The sequence below is a fragment of the Eschscholzia californica genome, unplaced genomic scaffold (genome assembly GCF_041429995.1).
Source record: "Eschscholzia californica isolate CP2 unplaced genomic scaffold, dmEscCali1.0.p SCAF_1, whole genome shotgun sequence".
NCBI classification, from domain to species: Eukaryota; Viridiplantae; Streptophyta; class Magnoliopsida; order Ranunculales; family Papaveraceae; genus Eschscholzia; species Eschscholzia californica.
In genome coordinates this window covers 2,450,781-2,474,464 of record NW_028238198.1, presented here as the reverse complement: position 1 = coordinate 2,474,464, position 23,684 = coordinate 2,450,781, and the positions used below count along the sequence as shown (strand labels likewise).

The following is a 23,684-nucleotide window of genomic DNA, read 5'->3' as shown; positions in this document are numbered from 1 at the left end:
CATAAGTATCTGCCAATTTCAATTGGCTTCAAAATTATGTTTGGCAATTCAGTTTGGCCTTCAATTTGAAAAAGTTCTCTTATTTTTCCGGTGTAGCATTTTTCTAATTATATATTTATTTATTTTCATTTGTCTCCTCGTATCTCTTTTCCTCCCCTTCACTATTTTCTATCCACATCGCCTTCTTCACCCTAAGAAAGTGACAGTGGTGACAGACGGAGATAGAAGAGTTAAATAAAAAAAATAAAAAGAGGTCGCATGCAGAAAGTCGTCCGTCGACACCCTTCTCAAGTCTTCTTACTTCTTAAGTCTAAGAAGCGAGGCAAAGAGGGGAGGTTGAAGTGGACAAGAAGGAGATATGAGGTGGATAAATAAAAACAATATAATTACAGAAATAGCATAAGGTTAGAAATAAAAAGTTTGACTAAGCTTTGAGGCTGAACTGCCAAATAAAATTGGGGCCAAATCAACATGGGATACTTATAAAGGCCAAATCGGTCCCTTGGTCACACCAAAACGAAATTAACTCATCATGTTTTAGCTTATGCTTAGGTTTACCTATACCTTGTCGGCTAGTCATTTAGGCTAACCTATTGATTGTTTTTTTCTTTTTTTGCATAGACACCAAAACTACATGATTAAGATACATCATAAATATATAATGCGTACATACATCATGATTTGAATAAGTTTCATAACTGTCCGCATGAAGTTGTAAAAGTCATATACAAACCCTCAAAGTCATCTTATTGGGCCTAAAACTCATTTGCTCATTCCTTTATTTTATTTATATTCTTCATTATCTAAGTTCAATAAATAATTGGTTTCTTCTTCGATTAAGAAACTTGAGACCTCTCTCTCGAAATAGATGTCTAACTACTGCACCCAAAATATCATGGACCATAATTGTCTTATTAACAATGTCTACAGTAGACAAATCAACTTTAATGTTGTAACAACAAAACTAAACCTAATGAAATAGACAACTCATGTGTAGTTTTTTTTGTAATACCTCTTAATACTTGCTTACCACAAAACATGGAAAACAAATGATGGTTGCCATCAATTACATTGTGTGTCTTTTCCACAAACAAAAAAATTAAGTGTGAAATTAGATTATACCTTACAACCCCACATCCTAAATTAAATTGAAAAAATCATCAAGTTGATCCAAATTATATGGACCCACTAATTAATAACATTCATCCATAAAGTCACTATAAATCCAACTCATTTCAATAAGCCAAGAACCCCATCAACCAATCCAAACTTTCTCTTATCTTTTTCTTCAATCTTCACTTCCCCCATAATTTCCTTCAACTTCAAACTTCCTTTCTTGGGTTCTTTTTGTTCTTCACTTCTTGTTTTCTCCTAAAAAGACCAAATCCATCTCTTGTGGGTCTTCCTCAAATAAGCAAATATAATTTGTGGTCAAGTTTATTTCCTCATTTTCCTCCCTTGTTTCAGCATTATACTCTTGAAAATAGTTCTTAAATACCCTTAGAAAGTTTTCTCATTTTCATATTCATAGAGATATTTTCCTTCTTGAGCTCAATGGCTACTCTAACAATAACATCAACCTGCAAAACCAACCCATTACCCGTCGAAAATGGTAACCCGGAACTTCGAGAACCTTCATTTTCTTCTTATCTTAGTACTGCAGAAGAAAATTTTGTCCGGAAACTCGCCGATTCAACTTATAAACCAGTAAACATAAATGTCCCTCAAGAGCCTATTTCTCTCTACCAAGTAAGTGTAGGAAAAGGGAAAACAGAAGATGGTGAAATTAGCATTTTTGGTGCTGAGAAATACTTTAATGGTGCTATGGATGATAACAAAACTAGAATTGCAGAAAAGGGTGGAAGAAAAACCGAAAGAGTCGGTAAAAGTTGGTCGATGAAATCGTCTAAGTATGGAACTCCAAGTACTTATTCAGATTTGAGTTGGAATAGCCAAAATGCATTGTTAACAACTCCGAGTCGACATAATAGATCAAATAGTAAGAATATTTTCGCTGTTTTTGGTTGCAAGTGTTATTGTTCTGATAAGAAATCTATCGATGTCGATGATCATTTTGAAGAGAACAAATCGAATTACATTGAAAAGAAACATTTTGATTCTGCAAAAGTTTATAGTAAAGAACTCATAAAATCGCCACTTCGAATGGAGCAGAATTCAGTTGATTTTGCACGAAAAAACCAGTCTCAACCAGAGCCCTGGTTCAAGGAAGAGATTCTCACTTCACCAAATACGAATCCCGGACTGGGAAATATAACCATTGGAAGACAATTTGTAGAGGAAAACACCGAAGAAGAACCACGAAAATCATTGGATGTTTTCAAGTCATCATCTACCTTAGACAAGGTAGAAATAGGTTTGAACCTCCAAAGTAAGTTGTTAGATTGGAATGAAAATATAATAGCAGAGAAAAATACGTCAATAAATATCGAAATGGAAGATGATATAGAGAGTGATTCGAGTTCAGACTTATTCGAAATCAAGAACTTATCAGGAAATACTCACCCATTATTCAAATATCAAGAATCAGATGAACTATCAACTTGTATGTCTCCAAATTCATGTTATGAGCCAAGCGAAGCGAGTATTGAATGGAGTGTTGTTACTGCAAGTGCTGCAAACTTCTCGGTTGCTTCATATTCTGGCGAACAGAAGTCAATAATGGATAACACAACTACAAAAGCAACCAAAACAGCATCGACTAAGGAGGTTCAAAGACGAAAAACGAGTACACTAATGGGGTGTAAGAGTAGCAAAGCTGTGAAAGTGGTAGCAGAAGCACATATAACACCAACTAGAGTAAAGTCTATGACACGAAAGCTTCAAAAATCAGATTCGTTGAAGAAAACAACTGGTACAAAATACGTCTAAAGATTGAAAAATTAAGAGCCCAATGTAATCGTGTATGTCTTTCTGCTAGGCGCACCAAAGGTTGAATCTTACTGTATCTAAAAGAATGTTTTATGTCGTATTTGCTAGATTGTTATTCTGTTTATCTATTTGTTTATGTAATGTTCTTTTCATACTAAGACATAAGTTTCATGGATATCTTCCTAACTTTTTTGCTGGCACTTTATGCTTACAAGGGTATCAAATCTTTAAAAGTACATACATACTTTTTTCACTCAAAACCATAAGTCCATAGCCCTCCAGATCGAACAAAAGCTGAAAGAGTATGGGATTTCGGAGATTGAAGATTGCAGAGAATTTTCTAGATGACCGGCGATTAATATGGTGGAGTGAGATATCACAATGTATACAGTTAGTGTATAAATTGCTAAGTGTCTTCAGATTAAACCATTTGTAGCTTCCCTTCATTCTTTTTACACCCAAATTTCATCCTCCAGATGGGAAAGTTAGTCTTAATATGTGAGAGTGAGAGAGGGAATGTGAGGGGTAGTGAGAGAGAGGGAGAGGTACAGGATGAGGAGATCTTACAATAATACTGAAAAGTAATGGTGAGATGAGCCATAAATGCTATGAAGATAGAAGCTAGACTTTTCAGCCAAAGGATTCCAGTAGTGACCCTTAGAATGAAGAATGGGGCTTTCCGAGTTGCTTTAAGAGCAAAGGCTATCTAAAATGTGACACAAAATGACTAACTACAGTAATTTTTTAACTGTTCCGCCCATACTGAAGAATCCTGCTAATTTCTTTCGGTAAGACAACCCGCATCAAAACTTTTAATTTTATTGTTCAGTTTTAAGACTATATATAAACAAAGAAAAACATAAAATATCTACAAATAATTTAAGCAATTTTTCGCAGATAAACTGAAAGCTCACAACACAAAGTGGTAAAGGAAGAAAAACAGAATCGCCAAAGTTTTGATCAATAATCCTTGTAATCTTTCGCGGGTCGTGCTTCTAAACCTCCACCTGCTCTCTTCTCAATTGTATAGGGCATATGGGTTCCAAGAATTCTATCCCAGATATTAAAGAATGGCTGTGAGAAGTTGTATTTAGTGCCGTAAAGCTGATGATGAACGTCGTGATAAGCGCTGTTGTTTCTAAAGAAAATATGGAATAGGTTGCCGGGAAGCCATAACCCACAATGATCGTCTACTGTTTTGATTGTGGCAAAAGAGAAGAAGAATATGGAGGATCGAGGTGTCATACCAGAGAGAAGGAACGATAGTGCTCCACCAATGGTGTCTAATATGAGTCCTTCCAATGGGTGATTATATAGAGCTCCAAAAGCATAAGGGACTACTAGACGGTGGTGCTGAGAATGGATATGACGGTACAAGAACTTGTTATGGTGCATATATCTATGCATAAAATACTGCCATGTATCTAGAACCACCATTGCAATGAGAAACTGTCTTCCTAGTGAGAGAAGAGTGGGTTGCATATCTGGGTCGGATCCACTGTCATTTCCAGTTACCTGCAAAGAAAGAACTTGTCAAAACTCAATCATGGTTGTTTCAGGAAAGTAGGTAAGGAATGACATGATCAAGTAAATGGAAGAAACTATCATATCATGGTCCAAATTAGAACAGCCAAAATTAGGACTGTTCAGGGGGTCCAATTGCTGATTAGGTATAGGTAGTTATTTTCTTTTATGTCGGGGTGAAGAGATATCTGCTTCTACGTGTGTCTTTGAGAGACATATCCAAGTAAAGGATTTTCTAGGTAACATAGGCAGTTCTCTGTTTTCTCCTAAGCCACTGATTTGTCAGTGGTAGATGCTTGATTCCTGGTAGTTCTATGGATATGTAATCAACTCAAAGAAAATAGACTTATAAATAGTATGCATATGTTTCGAGTGATTCGTAAATTCTGGTCTGAACTCTGAAGACACTTAGCTGTGATCCAAAAACGTGTGTGCCCGAAAAGTTTATTCTTGTTTGAAGCTAACAGTTATATCTATATTTATGCTCTGTCTGGGTTACCATCTCTGTTCTCGTTGCTGTCCAAGATGTTTATTATTCTATTTCCTCTCTCAGGCAAATTCTACAAGGTTTCTCTACTTGCTTTTTTCTCCCTTAAGTTCAAGGTTTTTTATACCAACTTATTCTCAATCTTTTCTTTGTTTAGTAGCTGAAATTAAACTTGTTCTAGACATTTACTTGCAATTTTCACAACCTACACATTTAGTTGCTGAAATCAGACTTGTTCTAGACAATGTTTGGCTTAGATTGTACAAGCAACAGGCAAAAATAACTTAATGGGGGTGGCTTGTTTATCAAAGAAAACTCATTATCTTCCTCCCACAACTACTTATGTTGCTAGGATTACTAAGTTCTGTTTAGAGAGGTGCTCATCTCCACGGTGTATCACTGTATTGTCTGATAGAGACAACAAGCTTATTTTGTTTGAACACTTTGGGGCACGATGAGGATCCACTGAATTTAGCTGAATCTACATACACTAGTACAGTCGATAGGACCATAGCCAAGAATCGTTTGAAGTCGTTCACAAAAAGAACCCTAATACTCCTACAGACTTCACTCCCTTCTCGTTTCACATAAACATCAGTCGGACATTATTTTCACATCATATTCATGAAGTGCATTCTAACTTCTAAGATCCGTAAACTCCTACAGACTTCACTCCCTTCTCGTTTCACATAGACATCAGTCGGACATTATTTTCACATCATATTCATGAAGTGCATTCTAACTTCTAAGATCCGAAACTCATTACCAAGAATAATTGAAAATCAAACACAACTGCTGATTTTCAAATCTTAAACAAAAGGAGAAAAGAAGTGGGTTGCCTCATGAAGCAGCACACACAATAGGGTCAAACTTCAATCTACATTCTTCCTTTGGTGCAGGCTATAGAGATGAGAGGGAAGAGTGTGTAACTACGTGGGGAGCTATGCATATAGATGTAGATGTAAGGTAGGGTGAAGAACATTAACCATCATGTTGTCATGGGGTACTTTATGGGGCATTGGTCAAGGTACTTGTGATGTCTTTGAGATTCATTATAATATGAAAAGAAGTATAAAAACACCATTAAAGCATTCATGACTGAGGTCTCAATTCTCATAACAAGAGCAATAGAAACTGAATGAGTAATTGAGATCCCTATTATGTGGTCCACCCATGAAGTTGCTGTGACACCAAACTGGACTCCGCTTCTTATATAACGGAAGCTGCGAGTAGACAAGAAGCACAAAAGGCTAGGAAGTGTCTAGAATCTAGATTGAATAAATAGATGTTCTACTCCTTAACAGGTCAAACCTTTGAAGATTATTAGGCCACATGTGGGTTAGTTACAAGCTTATTATAAGTGTGTTTTCATAGACACCCAATAATTGGTGCTTAAGATTTGCTATATTACATGTGTGGTGCAGCAGAAAAGAAGTGCTTTTATTTTTCAAAAGCTTGCATACTTCAGGATAGTCATGTAAATACTATAAGAGTTAAGAAGCAGTTATCTATTTGGGTTAATAAAATATATTTGCCTCACTTTCTCTACTGAGAGAACGCTTATCCTAGAAACGAAGAAACAAATAAATGGACAGCGTCCTCAATCCAATTGAACTTGCTTTTATTTACTTGGCTGAAAATGAGTTTTTTGCGCTTAAAGCAAATCACAACTTACTTCAGCAAACAAGATCAATTACAATAAGGACATAAAACAACCAAAGTACAGTTGTTGGTAGTTACCTTATTTAAAGCTCACACATCGCGATTTTCAGTAAAAAAAACCTATTCTACGTTAAGTCGAGGTACTTATCACAAGCCATATAGCATCTTAAATCTTAAGAACTTCGGAAACATTGAGTACATATGCCAAGGTATTGTAGAGGATTTATCATAATTTAAATAGTAAATGGGTTCTCCCAACATGTGCCTAATAAGTCATAAACTCTTTCCACTTTTAAGAAGTCAATGTTCAACTTCCTTCACTGATTGTACCGATCCCAATGTTTCATAAATAAAAATGGAAAAATTTGTGGTTTAACATGTGTCCTTATAGAAGAGTTCGGAAAACCCATAGTAAATGAACAAAGGATTTTCCTAACATAAGCCACATGAAAAGGCTTAAACTCCTCTTAATTTTAGCTAAGGAACGTTGGAATCAATTCAATCAGTAAGGGGAGATGGACATTTGCTTGTTAAAAATGGAAAGTATTTATGACTTAACACGTGTCTTACACAATTAGGAAAACCCAAAGTAAATCAACGAAATCCAATTTCATAGTCATGCAATTAATCTTCATGAATTCACTTAAGACAACACTACTAAATTACATCACACACAAACACCAAACCCCTACCACATAAGGCATGAAATTAAGCAAAAAAGGACCACCACCCGAATGCGCTAGAGTTGATCATCGTTGAGTCCGTAAAAATTATAGCTTTATACACCAAATCAGACAATCTTATACCTACTTTTTAGTTTTTTCCCCCTTTTCTAAGGTTTAATTAATACAATCATATACCTACTCTAAACTCTTTTCTTTAGCTTATACACTTCAACAATATTCCTAAAAGAATAAGATTATATAATTCATTGAAATAAAATAATTAGGTCAAGTAACCAATAATATCTCTAAGCCAAACACAAAAAAGTTATAACCAATCGATCAAATAAATAGTAAGATGAAAAGTTAAAGAGAAAAAAAAATACATACAGTGAATAAGAGAATTGCAACAATTGCCTGAATGGTTTGCTGAAAGAGAACACCTTTAACAACAGTTCTCTTAGAAACCAAATTCTTCATATCTTCATCTTTCTTTGAGTGCAATCTATAATTATCAAAGGATCCAAATAACAGATAAATCCCTGAATAAACCCAATAAACCAAAATCGGCACAAATGTTCCTAATAATTCATCTGAAACAGAAAAACCCATGACGGAATTCAAACCTAAAATACCAAATCAGGTGAAACGGAGTTATTAGGGTTTAATCCTCAATTCTAAAAAAAGGGTATAAAAACACTTCCGTGATCATCCAAACAAACCCAAGTTTAGAATCTCAATAGAAGTTCTAAAGTTTCAACCTTTAACCAAAAATCACATCATGTCGTGGGTTTTCTGATCAAACCCCCAAAAAAAGATGTTGAACAAATTAAACGATCTCGAAGAACAAATTGAAAATAATTAGGGAAAATAGTATCAGATCATGAAGAAAATGTTGAAAAAACACGACGTGCGCGACGGTGCGACAACGATTTCTAGGGTTTTTTTGTTTGTTCTAGAGAGAGAGAGAGAGAGAGAGAGAGAGAGAGAGAGAGGATGGAAAGAAAGAAAAGGGAATGAGCTTCGGAGGAGGAGGAGAAGATAGAAACCGAAGCTGAATTGAGAGAGAGAGGAGGCGGAGGTGAGGTATAGGAGGAATGATAGTCGGTCTTTCACATGCGAGATTGTCGGGGGAAATAAACAAGAAGAGGAAGAAGAAGAAGAGATAAACAAACAAACAAACAATATACAAGTTAGAGAGAAAATCAAGTAGAAAACCAAAACCTAGATAGAGAGAGAGAGAAGTCAAGTAGAAGATTTTAACATTAACAAACTAGTAGTATTTGTTAAGCAAGATAACTAAAAAAAACTAAAAGAATCTAAAGACGTGGATGGTGGAAATTAATCAAGTTTAGAAATACTAATTTCGTTTATCTTTGTCTTTTTCTCAATAGAGTGGGCAATCACAAATAATGATAGGGCAACAGAATTTCTAGACAAATTTAGAAGAAAAGATTAAATTAACGATTTAAAATACATATCAAGAAAGAAATTTTGAGGGTTGATTTGAATGTCTCCGAAACTTATTTAGTATTTTAATGTTCTATTTTCACATCAAATAATATGATGAGATTGAGCTATACCTCTCATTTACTTTTTTGTTGTGGTAGGAAGAAGACGTGGTTGAAGATGGAACATTTGAAGGACTTCACTTTGGGTTATGGTCCTACCTAACTCTCCCTTTGTGATATTTTATTTCTTATTCAAACCTTTGGGACTTTATTATAGAAAAGTGGTTAATACCTATTTCAGAAAGCGATGCACCCTAATTATTGCTGTTTTTTTTAAAATACTTCATTTCTGTATGACATATATATACGTTAAAAGATGTAAATTCAGATGAACAAATCAATACATCTTTTTGTGTTGATGATTTTATTTGATTGGTAGTTTACATTTGACAAAGATACACTTATAGTTGATATCTTCTTCTTTTTTTAGACATTAGTCAACATAAAAGAAAAGAGTTATTTTTTTTGAAGTGGAAAGAAAGGAGTTATTCATCTAAAGATTAAGTAGAAAGTAATTCTTAGCTCTTATTTGTTGTCTTTTAAAATGGTATTAGCTGGTTAATTCATCCTTATTTAGTATGAAATTTTGAAGAAATTGAAAGTTGTGATTGATCTTTAATAAGTTATACACCCTTTTGATAGAAACACATATAATATCCAACTTATGTCCCATTGGAATTTGTCAACTATTGGAGTTATTTTATTGAATGTAAACCTTCAATATGGTCCTTGGATAAGGACATTCTATTTTTGTTATTTTATTGATATCACAAGAGATGGTTGGACATGGTTTTAATTATCTTATACGTGAATTATTTTATGCCTTTTATTGTTAACTCTTAAAATAATATTTGTTGTCGGCATTTCGAATCTTTCTAAAGTCATTAAGAACTGCATCCAACATTTATTAAAAGCAACCAATATTAGCCAAAATAGCCACAATAATAATAAAAAAAAAAAGTAAGTTAGTAACATGCAATTATTATTTACTATTTCGTAAAACAGAAGAAACAAAAAAAAAATCGTAGCTTGGTAAACCTACATAATAATGGGTCAAAAGGAAAGAAGCTTGCAATTATTAGTAAATGCAATTATTTTATTTACTAGTTTGAACATTAGATATGATGAATGTGGGGTCAAATTTCAAAAGGCCCAAAAAAAAAAGTTGCCCTAATAACTAATTGGTAGAACATTATAAGGTACAAACTTTTTTTTTTGATGAACTATAAGGTACAAACTTGCCAAGTCAAGATTGAGGTCATTTGAATCAGAAAAAAAAAATGGCTCAAGTTGAGAAGTATCAGCTAGTGGGTGATGGATGTTTAGTGGTCCTTTTTTCTTTAAAAAAAATGTCAGTTGTTAGTAGTACAAGACTCAGAACCAGAATTGACTTGACCTAAAATCAGACCAGTTTCAAATAATACCAAATCAACTCCTTTTAAGCTCTCTAAGCTCTAACAATATCAATATATAAGATGTGTAAGGAGGACATGGTGCAGGGATAATCCTAGGTTCCGTGTGGAAGGGGCAAAGGATGAATTTATAAGTGTGGGAAAAACTTTACCTCTGTTAGCTAATTTTTGTGTGAGAGAAGTCAAAAACCACCCAACATTGGTATCAAAGCTCATGTATTACAAGTCTCGGTCTAATTACTATTGAAGTTAAGAGTCAATGTGTGAAGAGGAGATTGTTGCACGTTCTTTGTGGAATGGACTGGGGGATGAGTTCATAAATCTGAGAAAAACCTTACCTCTTGAGGTAGCTTTGAGAAACCCAAAACCACCCAACAATCGGTTGATAGGACGTTTGGCCCACTTAGCTTTGCTCGGCAATATTTTCTAGATCCAAAGAGATCAATTAATTTTGATAATGGTAAGTCTACTTAATCAATGATTACATTTTTGTCGAAAACATTCAATGTCTCCACTAGTATGACACAAGTTATGTAGTCGATAGTATTTTACCCATAGAGCAGATTACGATTAAAGATCATAGGTAACTATTTCTAATGGGTATTGTAACAATTTGAAAGAAGAGAAGAAACCTAAAAGTGGAGAAATTTTATTTTATTGAATATGAACTATCATTCAAGAAATCAAGAGGAGCTTTAAATGTACATGTATATAAGATAGAACAAATTACTCGAAGTTAATATGAGATTCAAAATGAACTTTAATCTGGATCAGTTTTTAGTCTCCATTTCCTAGAATTAAGAATCTCATGATCCAAAAATCCACTTGGAACTACAAACTGAGCATCTGAAAGTAAACAAGGATTACATCACATTACCATCCTCTAATGGAGATTCAACTGAGACCCTTTTTGAAGCTTTCTTAACAAAGTTGAGCTTTGCTTGCTTCTTAGGCTTAATGGGATCTGGTAAGAAGGATCAATTAAAGAAATGTTCGTTAGACGGAAATGTCAGGAAAGTGAAGAAAAGATAGGGTGTGGGAGAAGAGAATATGAAATTACAAACCTTTTGACTTGCTTTCATGGTTAGAGGCGACGACAGATGATTTCCAGTCATTGTAAGCGCGTTTTTCCATGACCTTGTGTCTCTTGTAGCTAGGGAGCTGAAAATACAGAAGTATATCAAGGTGTAAGATTTATAAATAAATGGAAATTTGAGATACCAATTGGAAAATTTTACACCCATGGATGGACGTCAACTCAATAACAAATGATACGCATAACTGTTTTTTAAACATAGAAACTGTAAGAACTTTTAGTGCCTTTAATCACCGGAGGCTAGGATGTTTCGTTGTTATAACCTGAATGAAGTTCTCTGTTGTGACTGAAAGTACAGGTTTGTGAAACAATTGAAGTGCTAGTTAAAGGGAGGCTGAATCTCCTAAGGATGCTCCCTCATGCAGTGGAAGTGTAGAGCCAAAAAGATTATTAATACATGATGTTGGTTGTTGGATTCATTCCAAGGGAGTAAAGCAAACTCGTCAGAAGAAGCTTCAACAGAGGTTTTACGCGTTGACAAATAACCAACTTCTTAAGTCTCAACTAGATTTCTTTAAGGACTTCAGTTTAGACGGGAACAAAAATGTACTTTATTTTTAAAAGCCAACAATATCCATCAGGTACTCTTGCTTAAATATGTGACCATGTGTCCCCCTCTGGAAGCTATACTAACTACAATTACTACCACGAAAACCCTAGATTCAGATTACAGAGTTTTGTTCCTTCACATGATTTTCCAACACTTCTTACATTGCGTTGCTAGAGCTAGTGATGGTATAAATGTCAAGATAGTAATGCGCACAAGTAGGTTTTACTTTTATATTTACTTAGTATATTTCATTGGTCAGTGCGCAACGGGTTCAATAACAAGAGCACTGAAGTAAGATGTTATTTGTGATCAACCAGATCAATGAGGAATATAAGGCAGTTCTCAAAGATATTAGCATGTCGCAACATGCAAAAGAAGCATTTATCCAATTCAATGCTTCTTCTATCCTAACTTGAGTGCAGTTTTACATGTTAATTCTTCAACTACTTTTTCCTCTGAGGAACACTCGTAGTCTAACACTACGCTTTTCTGGGGGAACATAATAGTTCATTTCAGCAAACAATAAGATAAACTGAAATTAGATATGATATTTGAATATGGGGAGATTTAGCCGAGAAAATGTGAAAATGAGGACATTTCTTGAAAATTTACACAACATTTCTGAACAAACCTCTTAATCAAGGGATGACCAGCTAAGTACACAAATAATCAGAGAAGAAGCTGGATACAAGTGGGTAGTAGGTACAATGAGATTGCAATAAATTGAGAGGGGATAGTAGGTACAAGTGGGTTTTTAAGAGATACAACTGGTTATTCAGTTCAAGGAGACCCTATAATACAAATATGTAGCTGCGGGCAATTTCATGTATAGTGAATTCAAAAGAGCATTGTGTGAATAGCCAAATTTCTATACAGGGGCAGGTTTGGTGTTGCCATATATGTTTTATGTCTTTCTAGTGAACGAAGGATTGATATTTGCAGAAAAATCATTAAAACAGTAATCAGTGCATACCTCAAGTTCATCGTCATCATCTATCGACGAGGCATCAGATACATCACCACCATCCTCGTGTTTCCTCTTTCCAGGTAATGCATCAAGCAGCTCTGTTAAACACATAAAAGAAACTGGTCTAAGACAAACTTCATAAACGATGAAAAAATGAAAACTACAAAGTGGATCAAAGAACTGGTTAGACAAAGTGTCAAATATGGTTATCACCTCGATGTCCTTTCACATCCTTTGCGTCTTTCTTCTCCTTCGATATCCCAAAAACATCAAAGCAGAGATCATTCATAGAGGTTGAAACCTTCAATAGAGAATCCACAACATAAAATGAATCAGAATCAAGCAAAGCTATGACCACCATTAAAACACTAAAGGGTAGCAAAGATCATCTCTTACACTCGTAAATTCAGACTCGGATGTACCACATAGCTGAAGTAACTTAAGCTTGTCTACTTTAAGCTGTGAAGTAGTAAACAAACAAAGATAAGTAAGTGATATGTTCATATACCCTCTCAAATACCAAAACTTATGTTGATAACTTAGCTACCTTGTGTCTTCTTGCACATAAATAAAATGCAACAGCTGTAAAAACAGGCCGAGTGAAGTCAGCACTTGCACGACGAGAAGCAGGCAATGCAGCAAGAAAACGTTCCTTGTACCTGAAAGTAAACAGCATTCATTACATTAAGCCACTGTTCTATAGCGAGAGGAAATAAGTATAACATAATCAATATTGATCAAACAAAGATTGAAGTACACCAACAAAAGATGCACACAAATATATTCCAATATATGTATAAAAGTCTAATTCAGGAAAAACATAGAATCGCACTAAACCCACAACAATTTAAGCGAAAGTGAAGAAGTGCACTAGCAATGAAGATGGGTAGAATTCCCAAGTCAGTTGACGATGAAAATTTTGGATAATCCCCCATAAAAAACCCAAGAGAAATAACATGTAGAAGTTAGCTTTCATGGGTGAATTGAGTATAATCTCAACAACGTTGTATAGTATAGAGTAAGGAAAGAAGATAAATTCTTCATGTCAGAAAGAGAATTAGGTCTTACATTGACAGACCCTTTCGCACAAAAGGGATTAGCCTCACACAGCCAAATTGGATTGCCAATTCTCTTACATCCAGGGTGTTCCTGAAAATTAGTTCATCACTCTTTGAGTATATTCACACATTCAAAACATATAGTAGAGATAGAAAGAGAGAGAGAGACTTACTTCACACCAAGTCCATTTTGCATCACATTGAAAGACCTAGTATACCCCTTTTCAGATAATCCACTCAATCTTATAGCAATTTGTCTATCAAACAAAGCCTGAAATCTACACCATTTTAATCAAATTAAACAACAAATAAATTGAAACCCTAATAGATCCATCTTTTAATTCAACAAAAAAGTCAACAAATTAACAAACCTAGTTGCCGCAATCTCTAAGCAAATTACAGCTTTACAAATCTCACCCTGAAATTTCATAAATAGATCTCTATAAACATTTCTGATCCATGAATAACAAATCAATAAGAGAAGAATGACTAAATCGAAATCAAAAGAAACTAAAACTTACGACTCCGATTATGGATGAGTCGAATTGAATGTTGCTTAGACGTCGAATTTCTTCAGCCTTTCGGATTATGTGCTTTGAATCTGAAAGCCCTAGTTTCTTCGCAATCTCTGATAGATCCATTTCTCTTTGTAATTGAAACGAAGAATTCTAGGGTTTATGATCTGGAAAGACAGATGAGAAAGTGAGAAGAAAGAGATGATAATAATACCCATTTGGGCGGGAAGATGCAAATGATTATTTTGAAACCGCGCCCAAAATAGTACAGTTTCGCGGTATACGTTCGCCTGGCGTTATAGGTACCGCGTCTTGACACCCAATGTTTGACTCCAGTTATAGTGGGCCATTATTGGGCCTATGGACACCAGAGAGTCCACTTCTATAGATCCAAGTATCCAACCCCCCTCCACTTTCTATAGAACCCACTTCGACGATCTACGTTATTCATTGCATGACATTGATACATCGTCAAGATGTGATGACAAGCATGATAACCGCCTAAGTTAAACTACAAATGAAAGGGGCTTAAAGTCCAACAACATACTAAAGAAGCCTAAAGCCCGACAAACTTATAATTTATAACTTTAATAATCCAAACTCAATAAGCATGGATCCAACTCCGAATTCGATCGTGTGACTTCCAAGATTTTGAAGTTTATGTCAACACTATCAACCACCTGAGCACATTAGAGAGTCAATGATCAAATGAGGCGAGGGAGGGAAGGGGGCAAACCTTTTTCCCTAACCGAAAGAGGTGAGGAAGAAACCATCAATCAAGGGTTTCTCCTCTGTCCGGCAAAGGTGAGGAATAGACCCTCAATAAAAGGGTTGTCTCATCGAGAGAGAGAGAAAGATGGTAGTAGCTAGCGGTTGTGATAGATTAGGGTAAAATTAGGCTGTGCTCTACAATCCTATAAAGCCCAATTGGATTGGCCGTTAGCTTATAAAAACTTTGGTGCCTATAAAGATTTAATCCTTCCCCAGACCAGCAGACTTGTTTTAAGACCTGACTAGGTTTCTGTCCCTCTTGAGTCTCGACTAAAGCCCGTAGATGACATTTTTTTATGTTTTACGTCAAAGGGAGAAGATGAAGACAGTGATCGTTAGTTCTTATTACCGAAAATAATAAACATCATGAAAAACTAATTGTGTGTTTGGATGGCGGAATCATGAATCCGCGGATTCATGAGTCCTTGGGATTCATGATTTCACGGATTCATGAATCCAAGTAATATTTTTTGGTTTGTTTGGCAACTAAGAATCTTATGATTCATTATTATTTGAGTATTTTTAAACGTTTTTAGAAAAAATATGATTTTTGAAAAAGATAATGATTTTGTAGAAGGAAATATTTTTTTGCTGATTTTAAGTTTGAAATTTAGGTTCATTAATCCAAAATCCTAACAAATCCTATGGGGTAGGGTGGGATTTTGGTCCAATACAAATTTTAGAATTAGGAATCCTTAGGATTCAAGAATCCTAGGATTCTTGGTAGCCAAACAAACCAATGATTCATGATTCCTACAAATTCCACTTTTGATAGGAATTCTGCTTAGGAATCCTACAACCAAACACACCATAAATAGTTTGTAATATCTGTTTTAAAAAAAATTCGAAAGGGAGAAAAATAAGAGCAAAATTTAATCATGGATAGTACTCCTAAGAAATTGAAGAAGCAATTATATTGGGGAGATCGTAAGCGATTATTGACACTAACGACTTATCTGTTGGGAACACGCACATATAAATATGACACATTAATTATCTTGAAGTAAAATTGTTACAAATTTGCACAAAGTTCTTTTTATAGCCTTATAGGTCTAAAAATGGTAAGGAGAACTACACAAAAAAGGCTTGGGGCCTAAATATAAAACCGTAAATCATGAAGTGTTTGTAACAAAATCAGAGATTTGACCCTCCATAAGATTATTCTCTATCATGGGCTGCTGCTGTTCTATCATTATCATTGGTGAAACTATTTCCTTCAACTTTTTGCACATGGATCGCCGCTCTTCCTCTATCGAAGTCTCCCATTTCTTCTTGAAATTATCCCACTCTGTTAGGTAAACCATATTGCTTCCCGGCTTTGAAGTTGGGATGGCTGTAAGCTTCCTCCAATGTGGATCAATCTCAGATAATGGAATAGGCCTACCCTCTCGAGCAAATCTAACCATCTCATGTCCACAAGGTAACCCATAAACAGTACGCATTATACAACGACAAACTGAACTGTCAATGTCGATTTCACTTACCCGTGATAGCTCTATGAGTAACAGATCTAGTGATTGATTAGAAACGAAACCTCTCAAGTCATTAAACGCATCTATTTTATATCTACGCTGACTTGCAGACAAACTCTTTTCAAATGAGGCCTTCACTGCTATTATTTCTCCAATAATCATGTTATGCATTGCCATCCAGCACGATGTGAAGTCGCCTTTCGTTGATTTTATGTGCTGTTTTAGTTTTGAATGTGCAACCCTAGCTTGTTTTGTTGTTGTGTTGCCAAAATGCTTAACTAAATTGGTCCATGACAATACAAAATGCTCTTTCTGACCCATCCAATTTTCCTGTAAATATTTCAAACAAGCTGGATATTTGTCGTATTTACGTTCGAATGCTGCAAAACCATCAATGCAGTCAATATGTGTCTCGGATTGTGTTACTTCTCTGAACTCCCTTAAAAATGCGTCAAGATCTTCATTTGTTTCGAAACGTTCCTTGCAATTAGCGAGAATGTTCCTTGAAATGTCGTCTGTGCAGAGTAAGCGATTAGCTTCTGGGAAGACTTCACTTATTCCATTTATAAGTGCATCCTCTTTGTCAGTCACAAATACAGACGGCAGTGATTCAGGATCCAAAATTGTCTTAAGACATGACAAGGCCCATGAATAGTCGGATTCCGTTTGGGCCTCCAGAAACGCAAAAGCTACGGTAAATGTCTTGCCTGTGGACGAAACACCAACAAAGCTGAGCCATGGCATATGATAACGTTTTGATTTGAATCCATCAACCACCAAAACGGAAGGGAAACACTTCAATAATTGAAGAGATTCGGGATGTGCCCAAAATATATCCTTCACCTCCTTCTTCTCTTCATCCATTCGGTGCCATTCCACGTAATGATGCTCAGACAAGAGTTTCATAACTTGCTGCATTGCAGATCTTCTCTCTATCTTGGCGAATCTCAAACGCACTCTTTCAGAGTAGATGGTTCTCAACGTGGACATGTTATTTTGGCTTCTCTCTTTGATAGCGGTAAGCATATGTCGTGGTCGAACTCCACTTTTTGTCATTTCTATAAGTAATTGTCTCTCTTGTTCTTCCAACCTAGCAACATAAGAATTCCCAACAAGAGTAGTTTCAAGCTCATGGTTGTGCTGCCCACATAACACCTCAAGCTTCCATTTATCCCCTACTAAAAACACCCCTTTTAAGGCAAAAGGACATCCACACTTTTTTGTCCTTGTCATTTTTTCCCCTAGTTCTGGTTTCTCTTTAACTTGTTCTGTTTTCTTGCTATGAACACGAAAAACACCTCCTCTCTCGCAACCAAGAGTAAGCCTGGGTTTTTTACCCTGTTTTTGAGACTTCAAAATGATAACCACAATGTTATTTTCTTTACCCTTTTCTTGGCACCATTTGATAATGTGCTCACGTGAGTCGAAGATCTGCATTTCGAGAAAATAGTAATGAATAAGACAGCCTAGTCATATAGTTCTATAATAGCGTCATGACAAGTATCTAAGAGAAATTTACCTGATTGGTTTGGAAAACATGAGTCATGTCCATATTAGACACAACAGAGGAAAGCTCATTGCCAATACCCTCGTGGCTTGCCATCGTTAAGTTCTCGTTGTGCACCCTCTACCAGAGTTTAGGAACAGGGAAAAGAAAAAGTAGTAAATTTAAATTTTGGGAAAAAAATATAGAGAAAAGAAAAACAGTTATTTCCTTGCTGTACATAGCATATTAGCGGATAGATAGAGACTAGTTCAAAATATGGTAGAACCAGTGCATATTAATCTCATTTTCTCTTGTCATTGTTAAAATCCTTTTACTGTCAATACCATACCTCCAAATCATCAACTAAATCTGATAAAAGTTAGCCTTTGAAACTATGATACCAATCCGGCCCAGTAAAGATCCACTTACTACCAGGTTCCTAACCTAAATGGAACCCTCAAATCAAAATACTCATCCTTCAAAACCATCACATCACAATACCAGAATCTTAACTGAGTGCTTACCCCATGTAGGGCCTTGCTTTCTTGGTCCTCTATTTTAATAAGTTAAGTTAATTCCGATTCATGTGGTTGTTCTCTGCTGCATTGGTGTTTTCACTCCAAAAAATAAACATTGTGGGTCCAAAATCAGCCAATTTAGGACCCAATATGTGTATTCAAATCGAGGTTTTCGCACTAATACTGTGCTGTCCAGGAACTAGCTCAATGGGGGAGGAATAATTGTATGGACATGAACTGGTGTCACTCATCTGAGTCGCTTGTCAGAACCATCAAGGAAGGTGTCAAGTTTAGTAGTACTTTATTTTGACCCATAGGCAAAGAGGTTGCAGATCATGAGAAAAAGTAACAAAAGATGGATGATATGAAAAATATGTAACGTAAAACTTCTATTTACAATAGATAATTGCAAGAGAAATGAAATCAAGAGCCAACTCACATTGCTGAAGTATTTGACAGGATCGGGCCACAAATCCTTTTTTATTATCTCGGCCACCTACGAGTAGAAATGAAAGCTCAGAAGACTAACAAAACATTTTTATGATGGGAAAGGAAATAGGTCAATCTTGGGACATTTTTATCATCTCGATTCAAAGTTTTTGTTGCAAAAAGAAAATGCAGTTTACATGGCTATAAGCTTGGGACATGGAAGAGCAAAATAGAAGTTACCCTATCATGACCTTGAGTCTCACCGAACCAGGTAAAGAAACTGTTTTCACAAGAAAAACAGATTAAAGATCAGAATTTTTCTCAAGACTTGTAGAAAAACCTAAGGCTCCAAAAGCATTGCATGACTATGTCACCTTGCAATCTCCATTTCAGTAACTGGTATATTTAGGTCAAGGTTCATATGCTAGAACATGGACACAAGTCACTAAATAGAAAGAAAGAAAAACATAATCACTTTTGAACTTCCCATATAGCATTTGGTGAAGGATCAAAATAAACTCCCGATATAGCATTTGGTGAAGGATCAAACTAAACTCCCCATATAGCATTTGGTGAAGGATCAAACTAACGGTTCCACAAAGCCTAAAACTAAGTCATACAATTCAGTGAGATAATGCAGTAATGCCAATACTGTCTCTCACTAGAATCATTGGGAGTTAGTTACCCTATAGCTATTGCTAAACAATAGACCAAGCAACACATAACCATTTTTCACTTCCAGTGAAAAGACAAACATGAAAGGAAACAAACCTTTTATCGGCAACCAGCCGTTTGCTCCCTTTCTTCTCACAGTCACCTCCATTTGCAACGTCCTTAAACAAGAAAAGAACACAAAAACATAATCAAAATTAGATTAGACAAAATCCATAGAGATCGAAGTGTTGGGCGGAAATTGCACTTACTATGTCCTTCTTCCACTTGATCTTCGTACCAGTTATTTGAGTTGTTTCGCCACCAGAGGACAAGAATGTATAAATGAGCTTTGAATCTTTAAAGTAAGGATTCATTTTAAAGCCCTGCAAATGTTGAACATCATATTAGATGAAATCAGATTTAATCTTCTATAAAGGAGCAGCTTAAAACAAAGAGCGGATGGAGAGAATAAGGTTTTACACCGAAAATGACAAACTTATGAGTGAATGAGAAGAATTACTCACGAATATAATTGAGTATTCAGATTTCACATCTTTAGACTCTACAATATCCAGATAACTTAGATACTTGAAAATCTGCATAAATTTAGGAACCCATATACTTAGCATACAGCGATAATGGCTCCGGTAATCTAGACACTTTTCTTTCATTCTCAGCAAATTCCTTTCAGACCCATTAACTACTAACTTATCAATCCCAATAACATTTTAAGGCAAAAAAAAAATAAACCCTTACTAGTTCCTGAGGATATTACATTCCAAATCACTATTGGGGGTTTAAAAGGCCAAACCTTCTGGTCATCCTCGTTCAGTAGATCGCCAAGTACAGGATGATTCAAAAACTGCAAGCAGTAGCATTATCTTTAGTCAATTGGAAAGTTTTCATTTATCACTAAAGGTAATGTTTGCTTCTACTCAATATCAAATCCGAAATCTGGCTCTAGGTCTGAATTATCTCGAAACATAATTGTTTTTATTGTCTGACTCGTTAATTCAGTTTCTAAGTTCATTTTGTTCAGACGATTCAATTTCACACGAGTTTGATTCGGATAATGAGAAAACAAACATAACCTAAAAATGTGTATAATATTGAATAGCAGATCAAATAGAAAGCTAAGGAGGAACACTAACAGTAGTTAACCAGAAATCAGGAATTGATTTGATGATCTTGTTCCTTCCATCACAAATAGACCTCCATTTCTCTTTATAAATAAGTTCCAGCGCCAACATTTTATCTATTCCTTCCTTCTCTACCTGTAAGTCAACCCACAAGTAAAACAATTCATAAAAGATCAAGTTTTTTTTTATCACATTTCTGTCCATGAAAACATCTAATTAAGAAGAAGAAATACATTCAAAATGCACTTTTTACTGAAACAATGATCGAATAGAACATAAACGACTCAAAAGAATGAATGATTGAAAAAAAAAAAAACACAGACAGACCTTTTCTAGTTTTTCTTGAATTTTCTGCAAATTCTCGAGCGATGGGTCCCCATTAATCTGGTCCGGATCTTCTTCTTCACTATTTGTAAGTCTCAACTTCTTATTTTGTCTCGTTTCTTCAACCATGTTAACCAACTGAACGAAACCCTAGCTTCCTGAATTTTTCTGGAACCCTAAAACTGTTCAGTGAAATTTAGGGGAAAACGGTGGAGAAGATGAACTGCTAGTAAAAACTTGAGTACCTTAACTTAGAAATCAATTTGAGAACACCCCCTAGATTTTCACATATTATGCAGGTGCCCACTTTTTATAAGTGGAAATTTTATTTCTACCATCAACTTTTTTTTTTTAGTTAACAACACTAGTCATATATCCTTCAACAAAAAAAGAAAAAAAAAAAACAAAACAACACTAGTCATATTTTATTGAAATTTTGGGCTTACAGTCCAATAAACGGGTCCTAATAGCAGAAATAGTCCTCTCTAATCCTATAAAGGGTTTCAAAACCAAAAAAATAATATAAATGGATATCTAGTCCATTTGGTCTTATCTAGAGAGAAAACATAAATCCCTAGATTACGTATTAATTTATAATACCTATACTAACCTTCTTTATATATAACATCTTATTTACTTTCTAAAATCCAAAATATCTTTTTACTATTTTTATCTCCACCTTCTCTCTCCAATCACGTTTAAATTCAAAGTAAATTCCATCTTCAATATATTCCGTAACTGAAATCTGGAAACTTTCTCTCTCTCTCTAAAAACGAAAGCTCCAAAAAACATCCATTAAACTCACCAGCAGCAGTACAAACCTTCATTGTTTCATCTTCATTACAACAGCAATAAAAACCTCCATTGTTTCATCTTCATTAGAGCTGCTGAAATCATCTTCTTCATCGTTAATGAGGTAAAATACTTTCTGTTTTAGACGATTTTATATTATGTTTCAGTTTATTATAACAAATTCTCTTTCTAAAGTTGATTATATATGATTTTGAGTATAAGTTTCAAAGATTTTTTTGTACTAATTCATAGAAACAATCGAATGTTTGATGTTTATTTTCTTTCTCTCTCTTAAAATTTCATTTATGTTTTTGATCTTGATGTTTAATCCTTCAACTCGAGTTTGTCATTATTGCAATCAATCATCATATCAGATATCTTTAGATTTGTAGTTTAAGCTTCATGATATTCTCATTTTTTTCTTCAGATCTGGTTTTCAATGCGTACCGATTTATGAAACATTTGTTCTTTCGTACGGGTACTCATAACAGAATTTACAGTACATACTTTATCGTAAATTACCATAATTTATAGTTAATTACACAAACATCTTTTGTAAGAACAAATGTGGTAAAGTCCCGCTCCACTACCCCCCCCCCCCCCCCCCCCCCCCCCCTTAGGGTATTTTTGTGTGATACTGGTGAGAGGGTACGAAAAACTTACTGTTTAATGTGATTCTTTGGAGGAGAAATGAAGAAGGTGAATGAGAGGATCTGATTTGTAAGTGATTTCTAGAGAGAGAAAAGCAATTTTCTATAGGGTCCGTTTGATACAAGTGAAAAGTGAGTAAGAAAGTCGATTTTCGTACGAAAATCGACTTTCCACTGTTTGATTGGACACAATAAGTAAGAAAACTCATTTCTTGTGAGAAAAAAAGGTAAGAAAAAGGGTTAGTTTATTTTCCCACAAAAAAGGTGAGAAAGTCAATTTCTCACCCTCGCCCAAAACACGCTCTCTCTCCTCCCGTAAGTTTCTCTTGATTCTCTCATCTTTTTCGACTCTCTCTCTCTGCAACCATAGAGAATTTCTCCCTCATTCTCAGATCTTTTTCCTTATCTCTAATGGACAACAAGTAACCGAAACACAACAGCTACAATAGCAGCAGCAGCAGCAGCAGCAACAACAACAACAATTCATCAATATGGTGGTAATTTCATGGTGTGGAAAGCTCCTCACCAAACCCTAATAATTCCATAAGTCCACCATCTTCTTTCCATCACTTAGATCATCATTATATTGCCTTTTCATCTCTGGAATTGGTGCTACTATGAAATAATCAGACGACTGGGTACAAACCTAAATTAGTGGTGATGGCAAAAGCGGCAGTGTAAATTCGATGGGAAGTTCAAAAGAGCCGAAGTGTCTTTCTTTTAAACGAATGAATCCGACTAATCAAAGCTCGAACATTTTCGGCCAAGTTATTTGCTCCAAGATTCAGTACTCTCAAACTTAAAATTCGATCAATATCACAGGGAATCGGTCCGATCAAGTAATTTTGAGATATATCAAGAAAGCCGAAGTAGTTTTTTAAAATCAAGAAAGCCAAAGTAATTTTCATCCCGCTTGTGATCTTCATCAGAATGAATTTTGAACCAAACCCCCATCTTTCTCAACTCCGTAGCCCCATCTGAATCATGATATCGTTTATATAATTCGAAAATTGGTGTTTTAATCGGCATTCGTTCGGCGAAACTTTGTTTTAGGTTTTAGGTTTATACAATTCTGAATCAAGGTATGGTTTACAAAATTTGTTTTAGGTTTTTTTT

The 23,684-nt window shown here is 35.2% G+C and overlaps 4 protein-coding genes across 5 annotated transcripts; 1 reads left to right on the top strand and 3 right to left on the bottom strand.

The window, feature by feature from the left end:
- Positions 1 to 1,246: 1,246 nt before the first annotated feature.
- Positions 1,247 to 3,064, top strand: LOC147563163 (protein PHYTOCHROME KINASE SUBSTRATE 1-like). Its single transcript, XM_086635391.1, has one exon. The coding sequence runs from the start codon at positions 1,555 to 1,557 to the stop codon at positions 2,887 to 2,889; it is 1,335 nt and encodes a 444-aa protein (XP_086491517.1). The 5' UTR covers positions 1,247 to 1,554; the 3' UTR covers positions 2,890 to 3,064.
- A 628-nt stretch (positions 3,065 to 3,692) lies between these two features.
- LOC147563162 (sphinganine C4-monooxygenase 1-like) lies at positions 3,693 to 8,625 on the bottom strand. Its single transcript, XM_086635398.1, has 2 exons — positions 7,615 to 8,625; positions 3,693 to 4,404 (listed from the first exon to the last, which is right to left on the bottom strand). Exons 1-2 carry the CDS (start codon positions 7,834 to 7,836, stop codon positions 3,850 to 3,852), a joined length of 777 nt encoding a protein of 258 aa, XP_086491524.1. The 5' UTR covers positions 7,837 to 8,625; the 3' UTR covers positions 3,693 to 3,849.
- A 2,161-nt stretch (positions 8,626 to 10,786) lies between these two features.
- Positions 10,787 to 15,130, bottom strand: ORC6 (origin recognition complex protein 6). 2 transcript variants are annotated; one of them, XM_086635377.1, is made up of 11 exons: positions 15,070 to 15,130; positions 14,340 to 14,500; positions 14,190 to 14,236; positions 13,992 to 14,096; positions 13,829 to 13,909; positions 13,308 to 13,419; positions 13,157 to 13,219; positions 12,974 to 13,061; positions 12,767 to 12,858; positions 11,212 to 11,308; positions 10,787 to 11,111 (listed from the first exon to the last, which is right to left on the bottom strand). In XM_086635377.1, exons 2-11 carry the CDS (start codon positions 14,457 to 14,459, stop codon positions 11,011 to 11,013), a joined length of 906 nt encoding a protein of 301 aa, XP_086491503.1. In that variant the 5' UTR covers positions 14,460 to 14,500; positions 15,070 to 15,130; the 3' UTR covers positions 10,787 to 11,010. The 2 variants fall into 2 exon arrangements, with proteins under 2 accessions (XP_086491503.1, XP_086491500.1); XM_086635374.1 differs by lacking the exon at positions 15,070 to 15,130 and having other exon boundaries at positions 14,340 to 14,602.
- A 948-nt stretch (positions 15,131 to 16,078) lies between these two features.
- LOC147563160 (uncharacterized) lies at positions 16,079 to 21,672 on the bottom strand. The gene is made up of 10 exons (XM_086635367.1): positions 21,130 to 21,672; positions 20,815 to 20,937; positions 20,475 to 20,525; positions 20,188 to 20,259; positions 19,933 to 20,046; positions 19,781 to 19,842; positions 19,250 to 19,289; positions 19,020 to 19,076; positions 18,096 to 18,203; positions 16,079 to 18,007 (listed from the first exon to the last, which is right to left on the bottom strand). The coding sequence occupies exons 1-10, from the start codon at positions 21,253 to 21,255 to the stop codon at positions 16,217 to 16,219; spliced, it is 2,544 nt and encodes an 847-aa protein (XP_086491493.1). The 5' UTR covers positions 21,256 to 21,672; the 3' UTR covers positions 16,079 to 16,216.
- Positions 21,673 to 23,684: the final 2,012 nt, after the last annotated feature.

Excerpts from the sequence above, each read along its gene's own strand:
- LOC147563162 (XM_086635398.1), bottom strand. The coding sequence starts at position 7,836 with ATGGGTTTTTCTGTTTCAGATGAATTATTAGGAACATTTGTGCCGATT. Across the intron at positions 4,405-7,614 it reads TTGCAATTCTCTTATTCACT|GTAACTGGAAATGACAGTGG; the intron begins GTATGTATTTTT and ends CTTTCTTTGCAG.
- LOC147563163 (XM_086635391.1), top strand. The coding sequence starts at position 1,555 with ATGGCTACTCTAACAATAACATCAACCTGCAAAACCAACCCATTACCC.
- LOC147563160 (XM_086635367.1), bottom strand. The coding sequence starts at position 21,255 with ATGGTTGAAGAAACGAGACAAAATAAGAAGTTGAGACTTACAAATAGT. Across the intron at positions 20,938-21,129 it reads TTCAAGAAAAACTAGAAAAG|GTAGAGAAGGAAGGAATAGA; the intron begins GTCTGTCTGTGT and ends GTTGACTTACAG. Across the intron at positions 18,008-18,095 it reads ATGTTTTCCAAACCAATCAG|ATCTTCGACTCACGTGAGCA; the intron begins GTAAATTTCTCT and ends CTCGAAATGCAG.
- ORC6 (XM_086635377.1), bottom strand. The coding sequence starts at position 14,459 with ATGGATCTATCAGAGATTGCGAAGAAACTAGGGCTTTCAGATTCAAAG. Across the intron at positions 14,097-14,189 it reads TTAGAGATTGCGGCAACTAG|ATTTCAGGCTTTGTTTGATA; the intron begins GTTTGTTAATTT and ends AAAATGGTGTAG. Across the intron at positions 13,062-13,156 it reads CCGAGTCTGAATTTACGAGT|GTTTCAACCTCTATGAATGA; the intron begins GTAAGAGATGAT and ends TCTCTATTGAAG.